This window comes from Canis lupus, chromosome 10 (genome assembly GCF_003254725.2).
Source record: "Canis lupus dingo isolate Sandy chromosome 10, ASM325472v2, whole genome shotgun sequence".
Lineage (NCBI taxonomy): Eukaryota > Metazoa > Chordata > Mammalia > Carnivora > Canidae > Canis > Canis lupus.
The window spans coordinates 2,071,476-2,092,927 of NC_064252.1; the positions used below are offsets into that span (position 1 = coordinate 2,071,476).

Below are 21,452 nucleotides of genomic sequence, written 5' to 3' on the forward strand. Positions count from 1 at the left end.
CCCAGCGGGGGGGGAGGGGGGGGGGGATACGGGAGAGAACATGTGCACTAGGGAACACACCTGCAATGTGTGGCGATTTGCTGGATGTTGCTGTGCCCAACCCAGGGCCTCGGTGGCCCGGCTAAACAGCTCGCTGTCTGTTCCTCTGGGTGCTCCCGAGTGTGATGCGATGACGACCAACGATGGCGTCACCGTGAGGTCACCGCGGGGCAGGGGCGGGGCGCGGGGAGCCTGCCGCGGCCCTCGCAGCCGCCCCTTCTCCCGCCTCCACGGGTTCTCTCCCGCGCCTCCTCCCCCGGCGGCCGCACAAAGCTCCGCTTTCAATCCGGGGTCTTGAAGTTTAGGCTCCGGTCCCCAGGAGAGCCGCCAGGAGAGCCGATGCGAGCCCTACCCCGGCTTTAAGCTTCGTCCAATAAAGAGCCGCGAGGCGGGGCCGGCCGGCGGGCACCCAGGCGCCGGCGCCGCGGATTAGCCCCGAGCCCCGCCAATCCAGGCGCAGGGGTGGGACGGGGCAGGCGCACAGGACGGGGCTTGGCGGGACTCGATTTAAAGAGACAGAAGCTGCCGGGGCCCAAGAAGACGGTCCCCAGGACCCTCCCCCCGAGTCCTTGGGACCGCCTGGGTCCCCAGAGCCGGGGAGATGGTTTGCGGTGGCTTCGCCTGCTCCAAAAATGCGCTGTGCGCTCTCAACGTGGTCTACATGGTGAGGCGGCGGGGGCGGGGGCGGGGCGGGGGCGCCGCAGGGCGGAGACGGGCGCGGAGGACCTCCGGGGGACTTCCGGCGGGAAGAGGGGTGCGCCGGGGTTCCGGGAAGATTCCCGAGGACTTCCGGCGAAGAGGGGATTCCGGGGGACTTCCGTGGGAAGAGGGGAGACTTCCGGTGACCCGAGGGGGGGTGTGGGTGGGGGGTGAGCTGAAGACGGTGGGCCTGAGGGCCCATCAGTCCCTCCCCTCCCGTGAGGGTTTCTCCCACAATAGTAGCGATGGGGGAAGCCAAAGGCCCCGTGTTTATATTCTTAGGCTCTACTATCCCTGCTGCCCCCCATCGCAGCCACGCCAACGGTGGGCGCATACACCTCCTCCCCGTAGTTCACACACACCCCGATCTCAAGAACCCCCGTGTGACTTTCGGCCGCGCTGCGCGCTGGGGTTCTCTGGAGATGTAACCCGCTCTGCTTCCTGCAGCTGGTGGGCTTGTTGCTCATTGGAGTGGCTGCTTGGGGGAAGGGCCTGGGCCTGGTGTCCAGCATCCACATCATCGGAGGAGTCATTGCCGTGGGGGTCTTCCTTCTTCTCATCGCCGTGGCTGGACTGGTGGGTGCTGTCAACCACCACCAAGTCCTGCTCTTCTTTGTATCCTGACCTTAAGTGATGGGGGACCTGGGCCTCCAGGGGGGGCCGAATTGGCTAGAAATGTTCTAGGAAGTGTAGACTTGAGGGACTTGGGGGGAACAGGTCTCCCTGCCCTGCCCTTTACCACACTTCATGAAACAAGAGCTGAGGATTTCGTTTTCAACTAGCATGGCTATGTAAGTGCTATGAACGGGTGAGATCAGGTGGTTATTATGGGTGCAACATAAAGGAATCTAGGATCCTTTTTTCCCGTAACTCTTCCTCTCAGTATATGATCATCCTTGGTTTGGTCTTCATCTTCCAGTTTGGAATCTCTTGTTCATGTCTGGCTATTAACCGAAGCAAACAGGTAAGTGGATGCCCTCTTAAGTACTTTTCTCTATCCTCCCAACTCCCTCCTTTCAGTCTGTACCTTTTAGTGGGCCTACTACTTCCAGAACCCAAGGTGGGTTTGTATCATTTTCTGCATGATACTTTGTTTCCGAGGGATGTAGACTGCCTTTGCTGGGATAGGGAAATGAGGCACTTTAACTGAGGTCAGGATGTAGGGGCATTCTTAAGGTTAGCAGCATCCAGTAATTTCCCTCTGCCTATTTTCCAGACAGATGTCATCAATGCTTCTTGGTGGGTCATGAGCAACAACACCAGGGATGAACTGGAAAGAAGTTTTGATTGTTGTGGCTTGTTCAACCTTACAACCCTGTATCAACAGGATTATGCTTTCTGCACTGCAGTGAGTTGGTGCAGAGGCGGGGCAGGGGCAGGAAGGCAGGAAAGCTAGTTAAGGACAGTGCCAAATTGGCAGATTTAAGAGTCTGAATGTGCTTGACTTCTCTAGCAGCTCTCTTGCATTGGAGCTGTGTGTTGGTAGGGGAAGGGGGGGGGGGATACAAAGGTTAAAGAATTAGTGAAGTTGAGATTTCAGTCTGTAGGATGCTGATAAGAAATGAGAAAAGAATTTCCGGGGCCCTTCACCATAGGTGTTGGGATAGGGCAGCCTGAAAACTTTGCATCCTCCAAACACACACTTTTTTTCCCCTTAGATCTGCAAGAGCCGGAGCTCCACATGCCAGATGTGTGGAGAAAAGTTCCTCAAGCATTCAGATGAAGCACTGAAAATCCTGGGGGGTGTTGGACTCTTCTTTAGCTTTACAGAGGTAATGTTCTTCAGTTCTCTCATACATACCCTTTCTCTGTCTTAGCTCCAGAGATTCGGAATCGCTGATAATCCCTTTCCCTTTGTTTTTTTTAACAGATTCTTGGTGTTTGGCTAGCAATGAGATTTCGGAATCAGAAGGATCCTCGAGCTAACCCCAGTGCCTTTCTATGAGACTCTGGACCCTTCTGACTTTTGCTCTCTGTTCTCCCTAAGCTTTTCTTCCTCCCTTAGGGAAAACGTAGGGTCTGTAGCCCTTTTTGTTTGAGAAAAAGGAAAGGCCCTTTGCCACACATCCCAAAAGGACTGAACAGCCAGGCTGTGTGCCTTGACATGTTTAGTGGGGACAAGATCGTAAGGAATAAAGAACTTCCTCCCTCTCTCCCTAAGTGGATATGAGAAGCTCCTGGGAGCGCATGAAGTGGGATATGGGGTTGGAGTCCTTCCTGGCTCTGTTTCCCTTTTCCCTTCCACATGCTAGACCAACTCGATACATTGTGGCCTGGCTCCAAGGGTAAATCAGGGACGGAATCAGGGAAAAAAAAAACCACTTTCTTACAATAAGCAAGACCCAGTTTGGGGAAGTTCAGTGAATATAAAAATAAAAGCCACTTAAGCTCCGTATTCAAAGAAGCAACTTAAGTGCCTTTTCTTCTCTTGCCAGTTGAGGGGCTCCAATTGCCTACATAGGCCCTAGGACCTAGGGAGAATGTTTTCAGATTCTACGAATGATTTTTCCAAGTCCCTAAATGGCAATACCCATCAGAGGAAGAAACAAACAAACAAAAAAAGACCATATTTCTTTGTTTTGTTTTTCCTGTATAAAAAAGATCCCAATATCAAGATAGAAAGGGGAGAACAAGGGACATACCCCCTTGGTGTATGAAAATGGGGAGGAGGGGGCAGGAGAAGGATAAGCCTCAAAAGGAGAGGTGGAAAGGGAATGTCATTAAGGCAGCAAAATATTCTCTGTAAAAAGTGGGAGTTGTTTCCACAGCCTCAGAGATGAAGGTCAAGACTGCCTTCTTAGTTTGGGGAGCTCTCCACTCAAGTGTTCAAAGGAAGAGAAAAGACAGCTTCTCTCCTCTTGCTACCGTTGCAGCCATTCCACTGCTCACTCTGGGTTACCTTCTGCCTTTTGTAGATAAGAGTGCTGCAGGGCTCGGAAGGCAGAGATTCGCTTGTGTGGGTTAAAAGTCAGCATCTCCTGAGAAGGGGAGGCAAAGATCAAAAGGTCATGAAGACAAAACAAAAAAAAAAAGAAAAAGACTTCCGCTCACCCCCAACAATACCTAGGATGGGCTATTTTCTACATCCCTCTTTATGGATGGCCTATTCACTGGCGCCAGTAAAAACTAGCCCATCCACCAACCAAGTCTTAGTAACCGCAATGCTAGTGCTCGGTCTTCCACCCCATCCTCAGCCTGTGCCCGTGCCCACGCCCAGTACCAGCAGCAGCTGTGCTCCAGACTCCTCCATCTCAGGTACCACTGTCTGTACTGGACGGGGCCCTCTAGGGGAAAAGGCTCCTCGGGGCAGAGACACATCTCGGGGCCAGTCATCCTCTGGGGGCAGCCCGATCAGACTATGGGGAACAGGAGAGCTCTGGTCAAGAGGGTCTTTCTCTAGCCCACATCTCCAGGGGCAGAGCCAACTGCCATGTGGGGCTCAGCAGAAAAAAGATTTGGAATGGAAAGTTTTTTTTTTCTCCCCTCATGCTGGTCACTTACTCAAAGATTTTGCCTAACTGGTCAGCTTCAGAGTTTCCACAGAAGAGAGGCCTAAGGTGGAAAAAACACAGAAGTCATGTCCAAAGATACAGTAGTGGAATAATTACTGGTAGGTAATGGCTCAAAACAGAGAGTGTGGGGGAATACAGGGATGTGAAGTTCCTAACTTTGGGACATTTCAGAGTTTCTGGTTAGGGACAGAACAGTCAACAATACTTAAGTGAAAGATTGGGCAGGAAATGGATGTGATCTATGACTAAGAGATTTGGTTTGGGAAACTCAAAATAGTTCAGGATGCTTGGGTCCCATACTTGCGACGAAACATCTCTGCGAAGATACAGCCGACACTCCACATGTCCACGGGTGTTGCATACGTAGACTGCAGAAGAACTTCTGGAGCACGATACCAGAGTGTAACAACCTAATAGGAACAAGAAAAGTGGATGAAGACCCCATGGGTTACCATGAACCATAACTGGTTGACTAAAGTCACAAAGTGCCCGACTTCTCAACTGCTACGGTCAACCCCTCTCCTACTCCCCTCTTGCTACTGACCACAGGCGTAAGTGCCATCTGGTAGCTGTAGATTCTGGCCAGGCCAAAGTCAGCCAGCTTGACTGTCCCACCACTGGTCACCAGAATGTTCTCGGGCTTCAGGTCTCGGTGAACGATGCAGTTGGCATGAAGGAAATCTAGGCCTCTTAGAAACTGGCGCATCAGATCCTGGTTTAGAAGGGGGAAGAACAGAGGACCTGGAACTAGGCACCATACCTGAAATCACAGCAGGTTCTGCCACAAAGGTCTCAATCTACTCCTCAGTGTCCACCCACCCTACTCACCTTGATGGTCTCCACTGGCAAGCCCGGTGGGGGTGCCTTGTCCAGGTACGTTCTCAGGTCTTGGTCCACGTGCTCAAACACCAGGGTCACTTTGGTCTCCCGGTCGGTTCGGGCAGTGGCGCAGACGTCCATTAGCCTGGCCAGAACAAGTGGTCACTCACTGATCAATCCCTCTGGACCCGATGCGGCCTTCCCCATTTCCCCAGAATCCCCACCTACAAGTTGTCTTTTCCCCTTTACTACCCACTCCCCACCCCCCACCTTCTCACCGGACAACGTTGGGATGCTCAAAAGCCTCCAGCCGCCTCAGCAATGCCACTTCACGAACTGTGCTGATGGGAAGGCCCCCTCCGGCACCTCCTCCATTAGGGACTCTAACGCTCTTGAGGGCCACGAAGTGGCCGCTGTGCGGATCACGGGCCTTGTACACCGTTCCATAGGCACCAACCCCAATCTCAGCCACTGGCTCGTACCGAGGAGTAGCCATTCTCGGATCAGAGAAGACCCTACAATCACAAAAGCCTCCTGCCACCGAAAATCCCTCAAGAGTTCAGGTGGTATGAGCCTGCCGCAACGAGGTGACTCCCCCACAAGGCATCACAAAGACCCCCCCTCCACCACCCCGTCCCTCTCCCCAGTTCCGTGAGGCTGGCTCCTCAGCTGACACAATGGCTCTAACCCCAACCCCGCCAGGGGGGGTTATTTAACCCACGCCTTAAATATAAACGTGAATCCCTCAAAGAAAGAATTCCTCTTCCTCGGGGACGGGCCGTCGCGCCCCGCACGGGGCAGACCGCACACGACACACCCCCTGCATCGAAGACTCGACATCCGTCCCTACCATTACATCCCAGCTGACCACAAAGGAACTTTGCGCGGGCCGCACTTCCCGCCCTCGAGCGACCCTCCCGTAACCTGCCCGCGTAGGCAGACGCGAGGGCGACAGCGGTCCCGTCCCCGGGAAGGCGCCACGCTCACCTCACTCGGCGCCGGGTGCTGCGGGGGCGGCCCGTTATCGGGGCCCCGGAGCCAGAGCCTGCGGCGCCATACACAGGAGCTCTGTCCGGGGCAGCTGGACGCTCCGGGCCCGACCATAGACAGGCCGCAAGCTAGAGCGGCCCCCGCACCCCCACCCTCACCATGTGACCAGCTGCCAAAGAGGCGCGCGGAAACTGGCGGGGCGGGGCGAAAGCCGGACGTTCGGGCCACGTGACGAGCCGCGCGTGCGCAGAGGGGCGGCCAGAGCGGCCTCGGCCGGGAAGCGGGCGGGGAGGGGAGAGGGCAGGCGGGGCGACGGCGGCCACGTGATCTGTTGCTATCACACGTGACCGCCCGACTCCGCTCGGAGGAGCAGAGGTGTGGCTACGCGGCGGGGCACGTGACCGACTGCCAGACCCGGCGGGGGTGCGGGGAGACGGGGGAGGGTGGAGTCCAGGGCGGTGCCATGGCAACCCGGGCCACCCGGCTCCAGGGCCGAGCTGCAGGCCGCGCCTGAGCGCTTCTGGCGCTCGCTCCTCGCTCCGCGCCTCCCTCTGTGCGCGGCGGTCAGGGAGCTGGAGACGAGGCGGGGGCGGGACGGGCGCTGGAGCCTTTCGGCCTCACTGCCGCGGGGAGACCTGGTCTCGTTTGTGTCTTTGTTTCATTCATTGGCTCATTCAACAAATTTTTACCGAGTGCTCGCTTCCTGTGTGCATGCGGGTTTTTTTTTTCCGGTGTCTCAGTCGCTGGCCCTTTAAAGGAGTGATGGGGCTGTCTGGAAAGACGTAGCCCCCGGTGGGGACAATACCCATCTCAGGGCACAGCCAGCACTAACGGACTGACGGAAGGCACACTAATGCAGTGACCCAACCGGAGGAGTGTCAAGGTGATGCCCTCCCATCTTTCCAACTTCCACCTCTTCCAGGGAGCGTTAAAATAAGACGGTGCTTTCTGGCGGAGAAATTACCAATGAGCAAGAGACAGAAACACTTAACCTGCAAGGTTCTTTGCAACAGGGAGAGGCAATGATATGCGCGTTTGTGTATGTGTGGGTATTTTACACATTGTGTACAGATGGACAGATACAGGAGTGAGCGTGTGCAGGGAGGTTACCTCCACCACCACCTTGGACCTCAGCACTGCGTGAGAATGATTTGTGCTCTTCCACAAACCCTGTGACTCCTTGTTTGGGGTCGTTCTGCTTCCCTCTTTCCCCCGGTGCGAGCTTTCTTAGTCCTTGCTCCCGCCCAGAACTTGGACTTTCCCAAATTGCTTCTGCTCACAGACACTTAGGTCGACAATAGACAGGTTCCTCTGACTTTCCTTATTTCCTAGCCCTTTAGGGGAATGAGAGTAAGGAGGGAAGAGATCAGTATCTCGTTCGGGACAACCTGTCTAAAATCATTTCATGACTCTATTTGCCACTCCTTCCACCTTAACTTCTATTCTCCTTAACCATCTAGTGGAGGATGTAAGAGCTCAGGCTCGAGATGACTATAAACCACGTTCTAGGACAAAATGGAATACAAGTCAGTACAGATTCGCCCTCTTTGCATTCTGATAGTTGTAGCTCTGGGCCCTGCTGGCAAGGGCAGCTGGAACACTAGAAAGAAAAACCTCAAGGTCTAAACTGGCAAAGGGGCTTCTGAGGTCGCTGTTTTATTGGCTCTCTTGCGGGGACTGGTTGGTTTATAAGCCTTCTGGCAGGCAAAGTGTCTGAGTCTGTCAAGCAGGGTCCCCGTCAGCTCCACTTTCCGCAGCCGACTGTCTTTGGAATAGAAGTCCTCCTCTGTGTTGTTTCCTTGGGTTCCAGCCCCCTTTCTGATTCATTCATCCATCCACCCAAAACATTTGAATACTCATAAAAGCATTACTCTCCTTAATCACTTTTATTGAGGAGACTTAGTTTGGCAGTCTATCCCTGGTTCCATACCCTCCCTCTCCTGTTAATTACTTTTTCACTAATTAATTTTTTTCCAGTGTGTTTGACCCAAAGGGCTCCTCTGGAATCCCTTTTCCCTCAGCGTTGGAAGGGGAGGATATAACTGTAAGGCAGAAATAATGTGATGAGGGGCTAGAACTGGTTCTCAGGGTCAAGGCCTCCATAAAAGCAAAACCAGAGAGCTGTGTGTGTGTGTGTTAGTCACTTCAATGCAGTGTGGTGGGGCAGGAGAGTACCAGGCAAGACACTCTCATCCCCGTAGCAGTCTTGTCTCCCTTGCTCTCTCACCTCCCTCACACGTTACAATTACACATTTCTGTTTTTCACACAATCTGATTACATGCCTTACACACATCTGTTTTCCAGTGTCCCACGCCGTGCACACTTGTCGGTCTTTTGTATAAAGTGTTTATTGCTTGAGTCCATCTCTTATCTTCCTCACACCTCAGACCCCTGCATAGCTCTTTTGCACACTCCCATGTTGCACAAGCTTGTCCCCCCCCCCCCCCCCCCCCGTGCACCTGTGTCTTTGACCGCTCACCTTCCATCCTCACCGGCTCCCCACCCCCGCCCCACACCTATTCTCCCACCCGGGTGCACACCCCCCTTCCTTGGCCACTCCCCTCCCCCCGCCCTCCCCGGCTCGCACACTCGCCCCCGCCCCCGGGGACACCTGCTCGTGCGGGGCAGGGCGGGGATGCGCAGCCGCGGCCCCTGCTCCTCGCCCGCTCCCCGCCCCGCCCCTCCCTCCATCCCTCACCGGCTCCCCGGCGCCCGCCCCGCCCGCCCCGCCCGCCCGCCGCTCCGGGGGGGTCTCCGCCGCCGCCGCCGCCGGAAGGAGCCGCCATTTGCCACCGCCGAGCGCACGGGCCGAGCCGAGCCGGAGCCGGGAAGCCGCGCGGGCCTGCGCCCAGCAGCACGGCGATGGGGGGCGGCCCCGCCGCAGGAGGCCCGGGGCGCGTCACCCCGGGGGCCCGGCCCGCGCCGGACCCGGACCCGTGGGGCGCGGCCCCGTGAGCCCCCCGCCCCCTGCCCGGGCCATGGCTGCCCGCCCCGCCGCCCCCGGGCCGCCAGCCGCCGAGCCCCGGCCGCGGCCGCAGTGAACCGAGACCCCGGCGGCGCTCGGCCCTCCGGCGCGCGCCCCTTCCCGGCCCGGCGCCTCCCTTCCCCCCGCCGCCCCCCGCCCCCGCCCCCGGCGCCCGGACGATGCTCAAGTCCCGGCTCCGCATGTTCCTGAACGAGCTGAAGCTGCTGGTGCTGACGGGCGGGGGGCGGCCCCGGGCCGAGCCGCAGCCCCGGGGGGGCGGGGGGGGCGGCTGCGGCTGGGCGCCCTTCGCCGGCTGCTCGGCCCGGGACGGCGACGGCGACGAAGAGGAGTACTACGGGTCGGAGCCGCGGGCCCGGGGCCTGGCCGGCGACAAGGAGCCGCGGGCCGGACCCCCGCCGCCGCCCGCGCCGCCGCCGCCGCCCCCGGGCGCGCTGGACGCCCTGTCGCTCAGCAGCAGCCTGGACAGCGGGCTGCGGACCCCCCAGTGCCGAATCTGCTTCCAGGGCCCCGAGCAGGTCAGGCCCGGGCGCGGGGCCGCGGGGGGGGCGCACCTGGGCGCACCTGGGGCGGGGGGCGGGGCCGGGGGGGCGGGGCGGGCCCGCCCGGCCCCGGCACCTGGCGCGGTGGGGGACCGGCCGGGGCTCCCGGGAGCGCACGCTGGGCGGGGGTGGCGGCGGGTCGCGGGTCGCGGGGGGCGGGGCTTCCTCCCGCGGGGGCTTCGGATCCCGCCGCCCACGGACGGAGACCGCCCGCCTTCTGCCGCGCTTCCCCCGCGCGGGGCCTCGGCGGGCCGAGGGGCCCCCACTCGGGTGGCCGGGGTGCCTCTGCCCCCCCGGAAGGCAGGGCCGTGCTGGCGCCCTTGCCTCGCTCAGTGTTTCTCTCCGTGGGGCACTTTTCCTCGCTTCCCATTCCGTAACTTTCCATCTCATTCCAGAGAGTACTCTTTGTTTAAATGTTATGGACAAAGTTGTCCCGCCATAGTGCTGGGGGGGGGGGGGGGGGGCGGGGGTGTACCAGTATCGTGCGAAATCATTCCTCGATTAAAGGGGAACACCCTCCGTCCCCACGCCCAGGATCTCTCCCCCTTTTTGCTACTTGGAGACTGAGGACAATAACCCATCCCGGTCTGCACCACATCTGTGAAATAGTTGGTAGCGATGGGAGGGAGGAGGAAGGCATGGCTCAGAAGCTCTGACCCTCCTGCCCCTCCAGATGCCAAGGGGTGGCCTTCCATTTGGGAAGCTTAGAGAGCATCCTCCCCAAATTTTAGGAAAGGAGGAGACCCAGTCCTCCCCCCACCCCACCTCATTTCTTTTTATACTTCGTCTATTTGGTCAGGGAAGTTTACCTTGAGCTCTTTTTTCTTTTTTGCTGCGGCCTTAGCCTCTTGCCCTATTTTGGGTGAAAGTCCTGAGTTTTTTTTTTTTTTTTTTTAATGTTGGAGAATGACCTGGAGAGGTTTCCCTCTCTTGGAGCCGGGCGGTGACAGCTGACAGGGACCCTCCTCACTCTTCCTCCAGGGGGAGCTCCTGAGCCCCTGCCGCTGCGACGGCTCAGTGCGCTGCACACACCAGCCCTGCCTCATCCGCTGGATCAGCGAGAGGGGCTCCTGGAGCTGTGAGCTCTGCTACTTCAAGTACCAGGTCCTGGCGATCAGCACCAAGAACCCGCTGCAGGTGAGGTACAGGGAGAGAACTTCCAGACCTGGGCAAAGGCAGCAGTCAGATTCAGGGACTCTCCAGGGAGCCCATCATCCAGTTAATCTTTTCTCAAAGTTACCCTCCCCACCATTACCACAGCCTGTCTGCCTGTAAATCCTCCCTTCCTTCATGTATTCACATTTATTGGATGCCACCTGTATTTCAGGCACTGTTCTAGGCACTGAGACAGTAAAAAAGCAGAAGATGATAATATGATGGTGATGATGATGATGGTAGCAAACGTAGTATTTTCTATGTGTTACACTCTTGGTGTATAATAACTGATTTAATTTTTGTAATAATCCTATTAGCTATGTGCCATTATTATCTCCATCTTAAAGATGAGGACACTGATGCACAAAGAAGCGTAAAAACTTGCCCAAAGTTACTCAGCCCATAAGTGATGGAGTTTGGATTTGGAATTCAAACCTAGATGGTCTGGGTTCAGAGCACTTGCCTGATCCTGCCTTTCTAAAACAGGACAGACAAATGGTCTCAAACAATGTGAAAGTGCTCTATTAAAAAAAGGGGGGGGGGCTCTCTACTAGGTTTGATCAGGACATAGAGGAGACAGATTGCTAATCTTGCCTGAAGGGTTTCAGGAAGGCTCTGGAGCATCTTCCTCTTGAGGGCCACTCATCAGCTGGCCCTTCTTCTCTTTCTATGACCTTTTGGAGCTCTTTCTCCCACACAGTGGCAGGCCATCTCCCTGACGGTCATTGAGAAGGTCCAGATTGCAGCCATAGTTCTGGGCTCTCTCTTCCTCGTTGCCAGCATCTCCTGGCTCATCTGGTCCTCACTCAGCCCTTCAGCCAAGTGGCAACGGCAGGATCTGCTCTTTCAGATCTGCTACGGCATGTATGGCTTCATGGATGTCGTCTGCATAGGTAAGGGCACCTCTCTCCCCCTTACTTGCTAAGCATTTTCCTCCAACTCACACAAACCTTCCCTGCCCATTCCCTCAGCTCCATAGCCACATTTTCTACCATTGGGAGCCTTTAGGGCTATCTTGGTGCCCCTCCCTTCCCTGCTTTTTTGGGCCCTTTGCATACCCTAGCTCCTCACTCTGGAGAAATACTCACTTAAGTACCTCCAGCCTAGGTCTGGTCTGGGCAGCAGGTGACTCTGGATTTCTTATCCCTTTTGCTCAGGCCTCATCGTCCACGAAGGCTCCTCTGTCTACCGCATCTTCAAGCGCTGGCAGGCAGTGAACCAGCAATGGAAGGTCCTGAATTATGACAAGACCAAGGACATAGGAGGAGATGCAGGGGGAGGGACGGCGGGGAAGCCGGGCCCCAGGACCTCACGGACGGGCCCCCCCTCTGGGGCCACCAGCCGCCCCCCGGCTGCCCGGCGCATGCGGACGCTCTTGCCTCAGCGCTGTGGTTACACAATCCTGCACCTCCTTGGACAGCTGCGGCCACCAGATGCCCGTTCCAGTTCCCATTCTGGCCGAGAGGTTGTCATGAGGGTCACCACGGTGTGAAACTGAATTCCAGGAGCAGGGATCTTGAGTCGATGCATTGGCCAGAAATATGCTGTCATGGCTGCTGGAGGTACCACCAGGACAAGGTGTTTGGGGCACCCTGCCCCTGCCACTGAGGATCTCTGTGGGCAGCCTCAAGCTGGAGACATTGTCTGGCCTCTACTACCCATTGGGTAGAGACACCTGGATGACATTCCAGCCCCCGCCGATAGCTCCTCACACTCATCCTGGGGCAGTCAGTGGGCAGGTGGGGAGAACATCTTTTCTTCCCTAGAGAACCGTCCTTACCTCAGCTCCTAGGGCCTCCAGCCCCCCAGCTCCACCATGGTGACTTGGTGAAGGGGGACCAATGCCAGAAGAAAGGGATTGTAGACCCTCCATTCCCCACCCCATGGCCACAGGGCAGCTGGCAATAAGACTAGTATACATTGACCTCCCGTTCCCTGCATGAGGGCGGGGGGGGCACCTCCCCCTGCTCCACCCCCCATTGCATGGGGGGAGGGCATAAAGAATCATTTATATGCACGTGGAGACTCCTTTCTCATCTGGGGTTTTTCTGGAGGGTTGGGAGGTGTGGGGAGGTTTCTCTGCAGAGGTTTCAAATCCCAAATGCAGCAGTGGTTCTGAGTTGGAGGTGTAACTCCCACTTGCTGGCGAATAATTCACATTGGCTGCTAGGTGGCAGTGCTCAGAGGTATCTAAGGGGTGGACCTGCCACCTGCAAGTTGTGTGATTTAGAAAGAAAAAGATCTCTCCGCCGCCAGTGGTTTTCCTGTCTACCTCATAGGGTTGGAATGAGGATAAATGAGGGACAGGTTGAATGCCATTGCAAAGAAAATTAGTGAGAGCGTAAAAAGATTTCTAGACTAGTTGATGGTCCATTTATTTCAAATAGTAGCTGGTTAACAAATTCCAGAATGTGTTTTTTCATCTGGAGTTGCACAGAGCCTTGGAAAATTTGTGTTGAGTGTCATTATAGATATGGAAATATGAGGGGAAATGGATATTGCAAATGTGAAGGATGGTGGTTATTGGCAAAAATGAGAGCTCCTCCAACCCCCACCCCCAACACTGGGGGTTGGGGGGGAGGATGGAACAATCCTTCGTGCTCTGGGGTTCTTGTGGGTTCTAGTCGTCCTTCCCAGGTAATGTGCTCCCCCAGGGAAGTGGTGTGAAATGAATTTGGACTCATTTGGAGTGAGACAGACAGAATGTCCCAATGTTATGAATCTCCAACCCCAGCTTAAGCTGCTCCTATGGCAGTTGAGGGCCACAGGTCTGATCCTGTGCCCCAGCTTAGTGGTATTAACTGGAAGGTATTGTGCTTGGAGGCAGCAGTGTAGAGGGCTGTTCATAGAGCAAGGGTTTGGGAAGGACTGGTTAAAACGTGGGTCAGCCTGAGGCCTGCTCCCTTTCTCCTGAGGCCTCGGGGCTGTGTATTATATGAATGATGGTGTCTTTTAAGTGAACTATTCATCAGCAATTAAAATAATTACTTCATACATTGTTAAGTCAGATCCAGATGCCTTTCCTATTATCGGTCATTTTCTCAGGAAGGTTCTGCTCTGCCTCCTCTCTGGGGACGTTTTGGGGGAAATGCTTCTCTGCTAAAGGTCACACATCCTTGTCCTAGAAGTGGTCCTCCCCCTCCTTCTCTAAAAGGGGGGGGGGGGGTCTTGGCTGCTGTCCATGGTGCTGGCACCCAGACTCGCCTGGAAATGTTCGCATTGAAGCAAGACTCGGGTTTGAATCACCTGGAAGTATTGAAGTGTATCCCCTCTAACCTCTGAGGAGATCAAAGAGAGGGGGTAGAGGCCAAGCGCCCCATTTTTTTTTTCCAGTGAGAGATTGTTTCCCCAGAGAGACAACCCTCCACATTCTCCACTTGGGAAGACTGAAGGGCTAGACTTTCCTGTTTCGCTATTCACAAAATAGCGGGTAGGGGCTAGAAGGGAGACAGCAAATCATAGTGACCACCAGTATCTGTCCTGGCAAATAGGACAGGTAGGTCTGACATGGTTGGGGTTTCTTGTGCCAACCCTGGACTGTCCCTCATGAGGCCCTCCATGGAAGCTTAGACATACCGAAGAACATACATACACAAATACACCCTCTCCAGTTCCACTTTGGGTCCTAAAACTAGGCCAAGCGAGAGCCAAGCGAGACGGTAATGTTTCCCTCCCTTTCAGTACCACTGGAGGTCTCGCTTCGTATGGGGGTTGGGACCAGCAATCAGTATGGTCCCCTCTCATCCCCTTTTTCCAAAAGATTCTTGTTTGGGAAAGAGGTCACGGAACTGCTGCCCTCCTCAAGTGAGCAGTCCTACTTGCTCAGTGAGGAATGTGGGTGTACAGAATTCTCATCACTGATTCCAGTGGAAAGGGTGTGAGAGGAAGCTGGGCTTTATTCTCCCTCAAAGCTCAGATCTGTCAAAAATCAGGTCACTTAGGTTCAAGTTAAGCTTAGTGATAGGGCAGTGGGGGTGGACCCAGAATCCAGTAGAGGAGTGGAGGGGTGGAGCAGTAAAGGCACACAGACCTTCGTGTCTGCACAAGGCCCTGGGTATACTGTGCCCCTCTGTAGCTCTTACAAAAATAGATACCCTCAGAAGGCCTGGTGGCAAACAGTGTCTGTGGTCAGGGAGCCACGTCTAGGGCAGGGGGCCAGGATGGTGGGGGAGGAGGAGGCAGTGTGAAGTCTCCATCTTCATCCAGCTAATTGGCATGGAGAGGAGCAGGAGGCAGGGGGGCAAGTCCTGACATGGGGAGGGTAATCTGGGCTGGAGAGGGGTTGCAGGGAGTGTGTCGAGAGATTTATTTGTATGGAAGATGAGTTAATCTATATACATCACAAGGGGAGAACTGTGGCCAGCCCCTTGGGGGGCCAGAGAATGCTGACTCAAGGAAAACAGAGGCTCCCTCTGCCCTCCCTTCTCCTGCCTCAGTGCCCCAGGGCTTCTGGCCACCCCCACACTCCACTTTAATCCTGTCTGTCTGACTTCACTTCTGTGCATGTATCCCTGTCTTTCTTGGAAGGAAATTACCTTGGAGCAACTTTTCCAGAGAGGGCAGATATCCTTTGGTCCTGGCAATCCAGGTTCCCAAAGCACTTCCACCAAAGTCAGTTGCCTCTGGCCATCTCTGCAAATCCCTAGCTCCCCAACCTGTTTTTACAGCCTAGCCCTTGGAGTTACTTTTCACCACCACCCCCTTAATCTCTTACAGGGAGCCAGACTCTGGCTGTTCCCAGTACAGATAGAAACGTGTTGGGTTTGTGATGCAAACCACTCTCCCAGGTGTCTAGACCTCCCATTGTTACAGACATCACTCAAAGTAGGGGGTTGGGGTGAGGATTCCTCCAGAATTTGTAGGAAGTAGAAGTGGAAGAGAAGTCAGTCAAAAGTCAAGGATGGAACATTTGATTCTTTTATTTCAAAACTATGAATATTAAAAAATTCCATATATAAAAGGAAGGCATAAGTACACATAAGCCCAAAGATGTCTCTGCCTGGGCACTAAGTGGTGGGACAAGCCAACCTCGAATAGTGACCAAAGAGTCAAGGAGTTTCAAAACATCATAACATCATGAACATGATGTTCATAACATCATAAACCAGGTGAGGGCAGACTCACTTTGCTAGGGGCAAGATGATGAAGGAGGAGAGTAGATAGGGCCTGGCAAGCCGCGTATTCCTTCTGCCACATGGTCCAGATTCAATAGGAGAACCTGTATGGCATCACCCAGTCGGGGGTAGGCCTTGGCAGGGGTTATAAAGACTGAATAAGGTCTCCTTCTTCCACTCAAAGAGCTCACATGCAAGGAGAGAAATCAACCTGGTGCAGACCAGACGTACATTTACTTAGCTCAGGTGGTGATAAGTGCTTACCCAACAACCCCAAAAGGGAAGCCCCAAAAGGGCAGTGGTTGAATTCTTTCTCAGGCCACCCAATATTATTAGTTAAAATCTGAGTTGGCCCTTGCCGGATGCATGTGATATGGCCAGGAGAAAGGCTGAGCAGGCCGAGGGACCATGGTTTTCCCAGGGCTTGATGGGTCAGGCCAATGCATACTTCACACGTTGGTCAGGGCTGCCTCGACCAGTTTGCTATGGTCCTTCTAAGCAGTCTGGTCAAATAGACAGGTCTTGGGGGAATACATATCTCTTGGTCTTGTGCCTAATAAATCCCTCCAATGAGGGGAAGGGTGACTACGGTAGCTTCTTCCTATGGGACTATCTGTCCACAAACTGTAGGTTGATGCTCCTCTCGGGTACCAAGACAGTGCGGGTCATTGGCCTGATCGGGGCAGCACCTGGCTCAGGCTGCACCTCAAAGTGGGTCAGGATCTGGAAAGGGAGGAAGAAGGCTATCACTATAGGAGGGGTCTGGGATGGTAGGTTTGATTGGTAAAGGGTATAATTAGCTTTAGGTTGGTTGATATTGAAATGGTACCTGTGGTCACTAGAGAATTTCTTAAGGGATCATGGCAGGGGGAAGAAAGTCCAAATACCCTTGCTCACCCTCAAGACTTAAAACTGGATTGCTATATTTCAGAGGATTAGGTTTATCAAGTCATAAATTTTGCTATACTTGTCAGAAGAACTCACTTGTTAGAGGGTTAGGATCTCTCATGTCTGTGGAAGGTATGTCTAGATCACTCACCTGAGCCAAAGCCATTTGCAGCTCAAGCTCTGCCAGGCGTCTCCCCATGCAGCTGCGCTTGCCAAAGCCAAAGGGAAGAGAGGCAAATGGGTGGGGGGCTGGACCTTCCCCCAGCCATCGAGCTGGACGAAAAGAATTTGGCTCTGGGAACTGGGCAGGATCCCTTGAAGTGGCATAATGACACAGTGTGACCAGTGTCTGGGAGGGAAGGAACATAAACATGTCAGTTTGGACCCACAGATGGGGGGGGGGCACGGAAAAGAGGATATATGGATTGGAGCAAAGGCAGGCTCTGGCTGGTGATGGGGACGTTTTCTGGGGCTACTTTTTTTTTTTATTTTAAAGACTTTATTTATTCATGAGAGGCACAGATAGAGAGAGAGAGGAGCAGAGACACAGGCAGAGGGAGAAGCAGGCTCCATGTTGGGACCCCAATGTGGGACTCGATCCCGGGTCTCCAGGATCACACCCTGGGCTGAAGGCGGCACTAAACTGCTGAGCCACCGGGGCTGCCCTCTGGGGCTATTTTTGGAATGATTTCTCCACTGCCCCATTACCTCCGAGAGAGAGGCATTCAGGCCAGAGGGAGGGGGAAGGGCTTATATGGAGTGTAGGAGAGGATGGGGCCCAAGATAGTGAGGGATGGCTTAACCAAAGGGCCCATTCGCTCTACTCACATTTTTGGGGATAATATAGTCACCCACACGAATGTCTTTGTCTGGGACACGGGAATTTCCAGGTACCACAGGGTACAGTCTGGATTGCAGAAACAGCAAGGTGAGGCTGGGGGCTATAGCCTCTGTCTTGTCCCCAAGCCCCCTATGTCCAAAGCCATTCTTGGCCAGGAGCAGATCATCATTTTCCTGTGCTCTCTCTCCTAGCTCCCATTCACTCGCTGCTTCCCCAGCCCTTCCCAACATTCTCTTTAGCTCCCCCTCTCCTGTCCCCTCACCTCAGCACCTCCTTGACCACTGCCTTCAGCAGAGGCAGCTGGGATAGAGCCGCAGCTGAGGGGTGGGCACTGGAGCCAGGGCCCAGGGCAGCTGTGATCTCAGAGTGGAGCGCAGTCTGCACGTCCGGGTGCCGAGCGAGTTCATACAGCGCCCAGGAGAGCGTGTTGGATACCTGCGAGGACAGTTGAGAGCCTCAGGGGTGCTGAGGGTGCAGACCTAGTGCAAGGAGCAGGATGGGAGGTAGCCCGGAGCCCAGGAGTGTTAAGCAAGCCGGCCGGAGGGCCACGGCGCACCCCCCGCGGCAGCTAGGGGGCCTCTGGGGCCGGGGAGGCTACGCCCTGGAAGTGGGGCTCCCACCGTGGAGAGGAACCTCACCGTGTCCACGCCAGCCAGTAGCAGCTCCGTCACGTTGCCCAGGATGGACGGGGCAGGCAGCTCTTCCCGGAGCAGGAAGTAGGTCAGGTGTGCCCCAGATCCCACATCCTCCGCGGCCTTCCCCTCGCTCCTCAAGGCTACCTCGGCCTCCCGCCTCTCCACGTGCTGCTGGGCTGGGGGGGGGGAGAGGGGACAGGGGTGCCTGGCGTCCCGAGCCGCTTCAGTCCCCCCGTCCCGCTTCTACTCCGTGCCTTACCAAATGCAAACATCTGGTCCCAGTCTCGGCAGAGGCGGCCCCAGGGCCCGGGCACCAGGCGGTGAAGCCAGCCGGGCATCGCCATGGTCAGCAGCGTGGACACAAACACGGACCCCACGGCGCGGATGAAGGCGTCGGTGTCGGGGGGCACTTGGGCCTCCAGGCAGCCCAGGCGGGAACCCAGGAGCACGGCGGCTGTGCCTGGGCGGGAGGGGGCGCTGTCAGGGCGCGGGGAGACCCCGCGGGCGCCTCCGACGCCGGCCCGGTCCCGGGACCCACCTTCTAGTCCAAACTTGTAGAACTCTGCGGCCACGTCCCGAACCAGGGCGGGCGGCCCGGCGCCGCGGCCCCGCTGCTGCCGCAGGCGCCGCACAAGGTCGCGGACCACGTCGGCCAGGGGCGCGGCGTAGCGGGCGGCGGCTCGAGGCCGGAGGAGCAGCGGGGCCAGGAGGCTGCGGAGCCTCTGCCATTCCTCGCCTTCCCTGCGGGTGCGGACGCGGTGTGTGGGCGCGGGGAGGCTGGGGCGGCCCCCTGCGGCACCGAACCCCGCTCCCGCCTGTGCCTGCTCCCATCCCCCTTCCTCGTTGCTCCTCTCCTGGCCCGGGGGCTGGTTCCTGGGTAACCGCTGTCACGGACTCACATCCCATCTAGGTCCTGGTGCCTTCCCCTCGGCGGACCTCCAGGATTCTGGACCCCCGCGAGGAGGAGATGGGCCTGGGACAAAGGCGGGGCTCGTCCCAGGCGGGTGGGAAGCCCAGTTCGCCGGACGGGCGGGGAAGGCCGACCTCCCTCCGCACCCATGTCCGACGTCTCCAGACCAGCCCCAGGCGAGCGCGCGGGGCGGTTGGGCTGCGGGGCCAGCGAGGACTCACGCGGTGAGCAGCCCGCAAGCCCGCTGGCGGTGGCGTCGGTGCTCTGCCCAGGGCGAGAAGCTGCAGCGCTCCGGCCGGGGCCCCTCCTGTCGCAAGAGCTGTTCGACGAGGGCAGGGGCCGCCACGTACACGGTGCGCACCTTCCCGAAGCTGGCCAACCACACAGGCCCGAAGCGCGCAACGCCCTGCACCTAGGAGAGCGGGCACAGCAGGCGCTGGAGACCGAGCGGGGACTTCCAGCCTCGGCGGCCAGCGCCAACCGAGCCGGCTGGGCTCCCAGCTAGTACGTGCCCCTAACCTGCAACCCTCTCCTCCTCTTCTTTCCCCCGCTTCCTGTCCCCAGAAGCTCGACAGTGACGGGCAAAACGGAGGAACTTGGTACAAGGCAGACACTCAGGACCTCTCCTAGGTCACCTGGGCTGAGCCGAGGCAAGAAATCCCTGAAGGCTCCTGGCATGGAGTAGCTCAGAACCACCCCCCAGGGATCGAAGAGGAGAGCCTGTGGCTTTAAGGCGGCCCGCGGGGAAGGCACCCTGCGTCCTGCCTCCCGTGCACTTGTTCTGGACCCACCGGCCCCGACTTCGGCCCTTTTGAGCCCACTCTTCTGCTGGGTGTGGGGGGTGGACTCCCCGCGGCTGGAACTGCCGCCCGCAGCCCCGACTTCCCTAATACCTGGGCATCTGTTCTCGCTGGCCCTCCTCCTCCACTCTGCACTAGCCTGTGCTTTCTGGTGTTGTCAAAGCCAGTTTCCCCAGCATTCATTCCCAGAAACATTCCCCCACTACCTGCAGCTCGTGTAGCCGCGACAGACCGCCCTTGCAGAAAAGTTCAGCAAGGAAGACGGGTGTGGAGGGGCCTGGGATGTCCGCCAAGCTGCGGGGTGCTGAGTCGGAGCCTCTGGAGCCCAGTGAGGAGCCCAGCTTGGGAGCCCAGTGGATGCGATGGAACACTCTGGAGGCGAGCTTGAGGGCCTGGGTCATGGCTTGGTTTGGGGAAGCCACAGAGGAGAGCACTTCTCCAGAGCATCTTGCTTGCTTGCCTGAACCCCTATTTAACCTTTGGGCGAGGTACTGGTGACGCCCCCTCTTTATGTTCCTCAGCCAATCCCCTCTCCCGAGTGGTCGAGCTGGGGATCAGCACCCAGGCACAGTAGGCGGGGCTGGGTTGCCTGGCAGCTCTCCTGGGTCTCAAGTTGCAATGACCCTCTTGTAAAGGAAGGTCTGCCTTAGTTTCCCCTTCTGCACTGGTGCCCTCATCCAGCAGCCTAAAGATCTCTTCCTGGTAAAGGCTCTTTGGTGAAGTTCAGGATTACTAAGGTACAGTCAGTCCCTGATATTCCCACTTCCCTAGGGAGCCAGGCCCTCTTGGGACCATCCTCAGGAATTCCCCATCCTTCAGCAGGGCAGGGAAGAGCCACAGCTGTAGCATCTCCATATTTTTGGCTTATGGGGCTGCACCTTCTTTGTAGGCAAGAACTTCCTGGCACTACCCCATCTCCCCCCCATCCCCTCCTATACCTAACACTGAGCAGATGGTGGGTGTTAATGGGCCAAAATGGCTCCAGAAGCCTTCATCTTTGTTCCTTGGGAGGAGGGGGTGGTCTTTTAGGTCAACAAGCTCTGTCCTTCCAGCCACAGGGAACTTAGGGCTTAGAGCTAGAGGAACAGAAACAAAGGACCCTTATGCAAATTAGAAAAGTTTAGAGATTTCTCTGGGCTCCTGGGTGGAGCACAGGCTAGGTGAGTGCTCTGAATCTCCAGCTGACTCTGTCTTCTTTGGGGGGGGGGGGTATTTCTAGTCAGTAGCCCATTTTCGCTTCTAGCCTCCAAATCCTGCACGTTAGTTCTCTGCTCCTCACTCTCCCACCCTGCCCCCACTGGACTCTGTGCCAGTCAGTTAGCTCTGAAGTTCTGGAATCGAAGGTCAACACGAAAAATGAGAGGGTCTCCACCACCCCGACCCAAGGTTCTCCAGAGACAGCGACCATAAAGACAGCAGATTCCCCAAGTCAAGTCTCAGGCAGGGAGAGGGTGCGGGGGATGGGAGAAGGCACGTGATACATGCTCTAGCCTTTCCTGAGAAACAGCAGCACGGGCATGTGCA

The 21,452-nt window shown here is 56.5% G+C and overlaps 4 protein-coding genes across 4 annotated transcripts; 2 read left to right on the top strand and 2 right to left on the bottom strand.

Annotated features, from left to right (window-relative positions):
- Positions 1-315: 315 nt before the first annotated feature.
- Positions 316-3,142, top strand: TSPAN31 (tetraspanin 31). Its single transcript, XM_025476827.3, has 6 exons — positions 316-703; positions 1,186-1,353; positions 1,622-1,702; positions 1,955-2,086; positions 2,397-2,510; positions 2,609-3,142. Exons 1-6 carry the CDS (start codon positions 641-643, stop codon positions 2,681-2,683), a joined length of 633 nt encoding a protein of 210 aa, XP_025332612.1. The 5' UTR covers positions 316-640; the 3' UTR covers positions 2,684-3,142.
- Positions 3,143-3,296: 154 nt separating this feature from the next.
- Positions 3,297-6,267, bottom strand: CDK4 (cyclin dependent kinase 4). Its single transcript, XM_025476824.3, has 8 exons — positions 6,057-6,267; positions 5,348-5,584; positions 5,079-5,214; positions 4,795-4,962; positions 4,551-4,660; positions 4,240-4,290; positions 3,959-4,094; positions 3,297-3,716 (listed from the first exon to the last, which is right to left on the bottom strand). Exons 2-8 carry the CDS (start codon positions 5,563-5,565, stop codon positions 3,624-3,626), a joined length of 912 nt encoding a protein of 303 aa, XP_025332609.1. The 5' UTR covers positions 5,566-5,584; positions 6,057-6,267; the 3' UTR covers positions 3,297-3,623.
- A 2,922-nt stretch (positions 6,268-9,189) lies between these two features.
- Positions 9,190-13,743, top strand: MARCHF9 (membrane associated ring-CH-type finger 9). Its single transcript, XM_025476810.3, has 4 exons — positions 9,190-9,561; positions 10,567-10,722; positions 11,441-11,633; positions 11,898-13,743. The coding sequence occupies exons 1-4, from the start codon at positions 9,205-9,207 to the stop codon at positions 12,230-12,232; spliced, it is 1,041 nt and encodes a 346-aa protein (XP_025332595.1). The 5' UTR covers positions 9,190-9,204; the 3' UTR covers positions 12,233-13,743.
- Positions 13,744-15,634: 1,891 nt separating this feature from the next.
- LOC112677953 (25-hydroxyvitamin D-1 alpha hydroxylase, mitochondrial) lies at positions 15,635-21,350 on the bottom strand. The gene is made up of 9 exons (XM_025476795.3): positions 20,135-21,350; positions 19,350-19,540; positions 18,757-18,959; positions 18,478-18,678; positions 18,222-18,394; positions 17,846-18,018; positions 17,571-17,649; positions 16,894-17,091; positions 15,635-16,577 (listed from the first exon to the last, which is right to left on the bottom strand). Exons 1-9 carry the CDS (start codon positions 20,327-20,329, stop codon positions 16,464-16,466), a joined length of 1,527 nt encoding a protein of 508 aa, XP_025332580.1. The 5' UTR covers positions 20,330-21,350; the 3' UTR covers positions 15,635-16,463.
- Positions 21,351-21,452: the final 102 nt, after the last annotated feature.

Excerpts from the sequence above, each read along its gene's own strand:
- TSPAN31 (XM_025476827.3), top strand. The coding sequence starts at position 641 with ATGGTTTGCGGTGGCTTCGCCTGCTCCAAAAATGCGCTGTGCGCTCTC. Across the intron at positions 1,354-1,621 it reads ACCAAGTCCTGCTCTTCTTT|TATATGATCATCCTTGGTTT; the intron begins GTATCCTGACCT and ends TCTTCCTCTCAG. Across the intron at positions 2,511-2,608 it reads TCTTCTTTAGCTTTACAGAG|ATTCTTGGTGTTTGGCTAGC; the intron begins GTAATGTTCTTC and ends TTTTTTTAACAG.
- CDK4 (XM_025476824.3), bottom strand. The coding sequence starts at position 5,565 with ATGGCTACTCCTCGGTACGAGCCAGTGGCTGAGATTGGGGTTGGTGCC. Across the intron at positions 4,291-4,550 it reads GCAGAGATGTTTCGTCGCAA|GCCTCTCTTCTGTGGAAACT; the intron begins GTATGGGACCCA and ends TTTCCACCTTAG. Across the intron at positions 4,095-4,239 it reads CAGTTAGGCAAAATCTTTGA|TCTGATCGGGCTGCCCCCAG; the intron begins GTAAGTGACCAG and ends TGTTCCCCATAG.
- MARCHF9 (XM_025476810.3), top strand. The coding sequence starts at position 9,205 with ATGCTCAAGTCCCGGCTCCGCATGTTCCTGAACGAGCTGAAGCTGCTG. Across the intron at positions 9,562-10,566 it reads GCTTCCAGGGCCCCGAGCAG|GGGGAGCTCCTGAGCCCCTG; the intron begins GTCAGGCCCGGG and ends CTCTTCCTCCAG. Across the intron at positions 11,634-11,897 it reads CATGGATGTCGTCTGCATAG|GCCTCATCGTCCACGAAGGC; the intron begins GTAAGGGCACCT and ends CCTTTTGCTCAG.
- LOC112677953 (XM_025476795.3), bottom strand. The coding sequence starts at position 20,329 with ATGACCCAGGCCCTCAAGCTCGCCTCCAGAGTGTTCCATCGCATCCAC. Across the intron at positions 18,960-19,349 it reads GCTTGCGGGCTGCTCACCGC|GGAAGGCGAGGAATGGCAGA; the intron begins GTGAGTCCTCGC and ends CCGCACCCGCAG. Across the intron at positions 18,679-18,756 it reads CTACAAGTTTGGACTAGAAG|GCACAGCCGCCGTGCTCCTG; the intron begins GTGGGTCCCGGG and ends CCTCCCGCCCAG.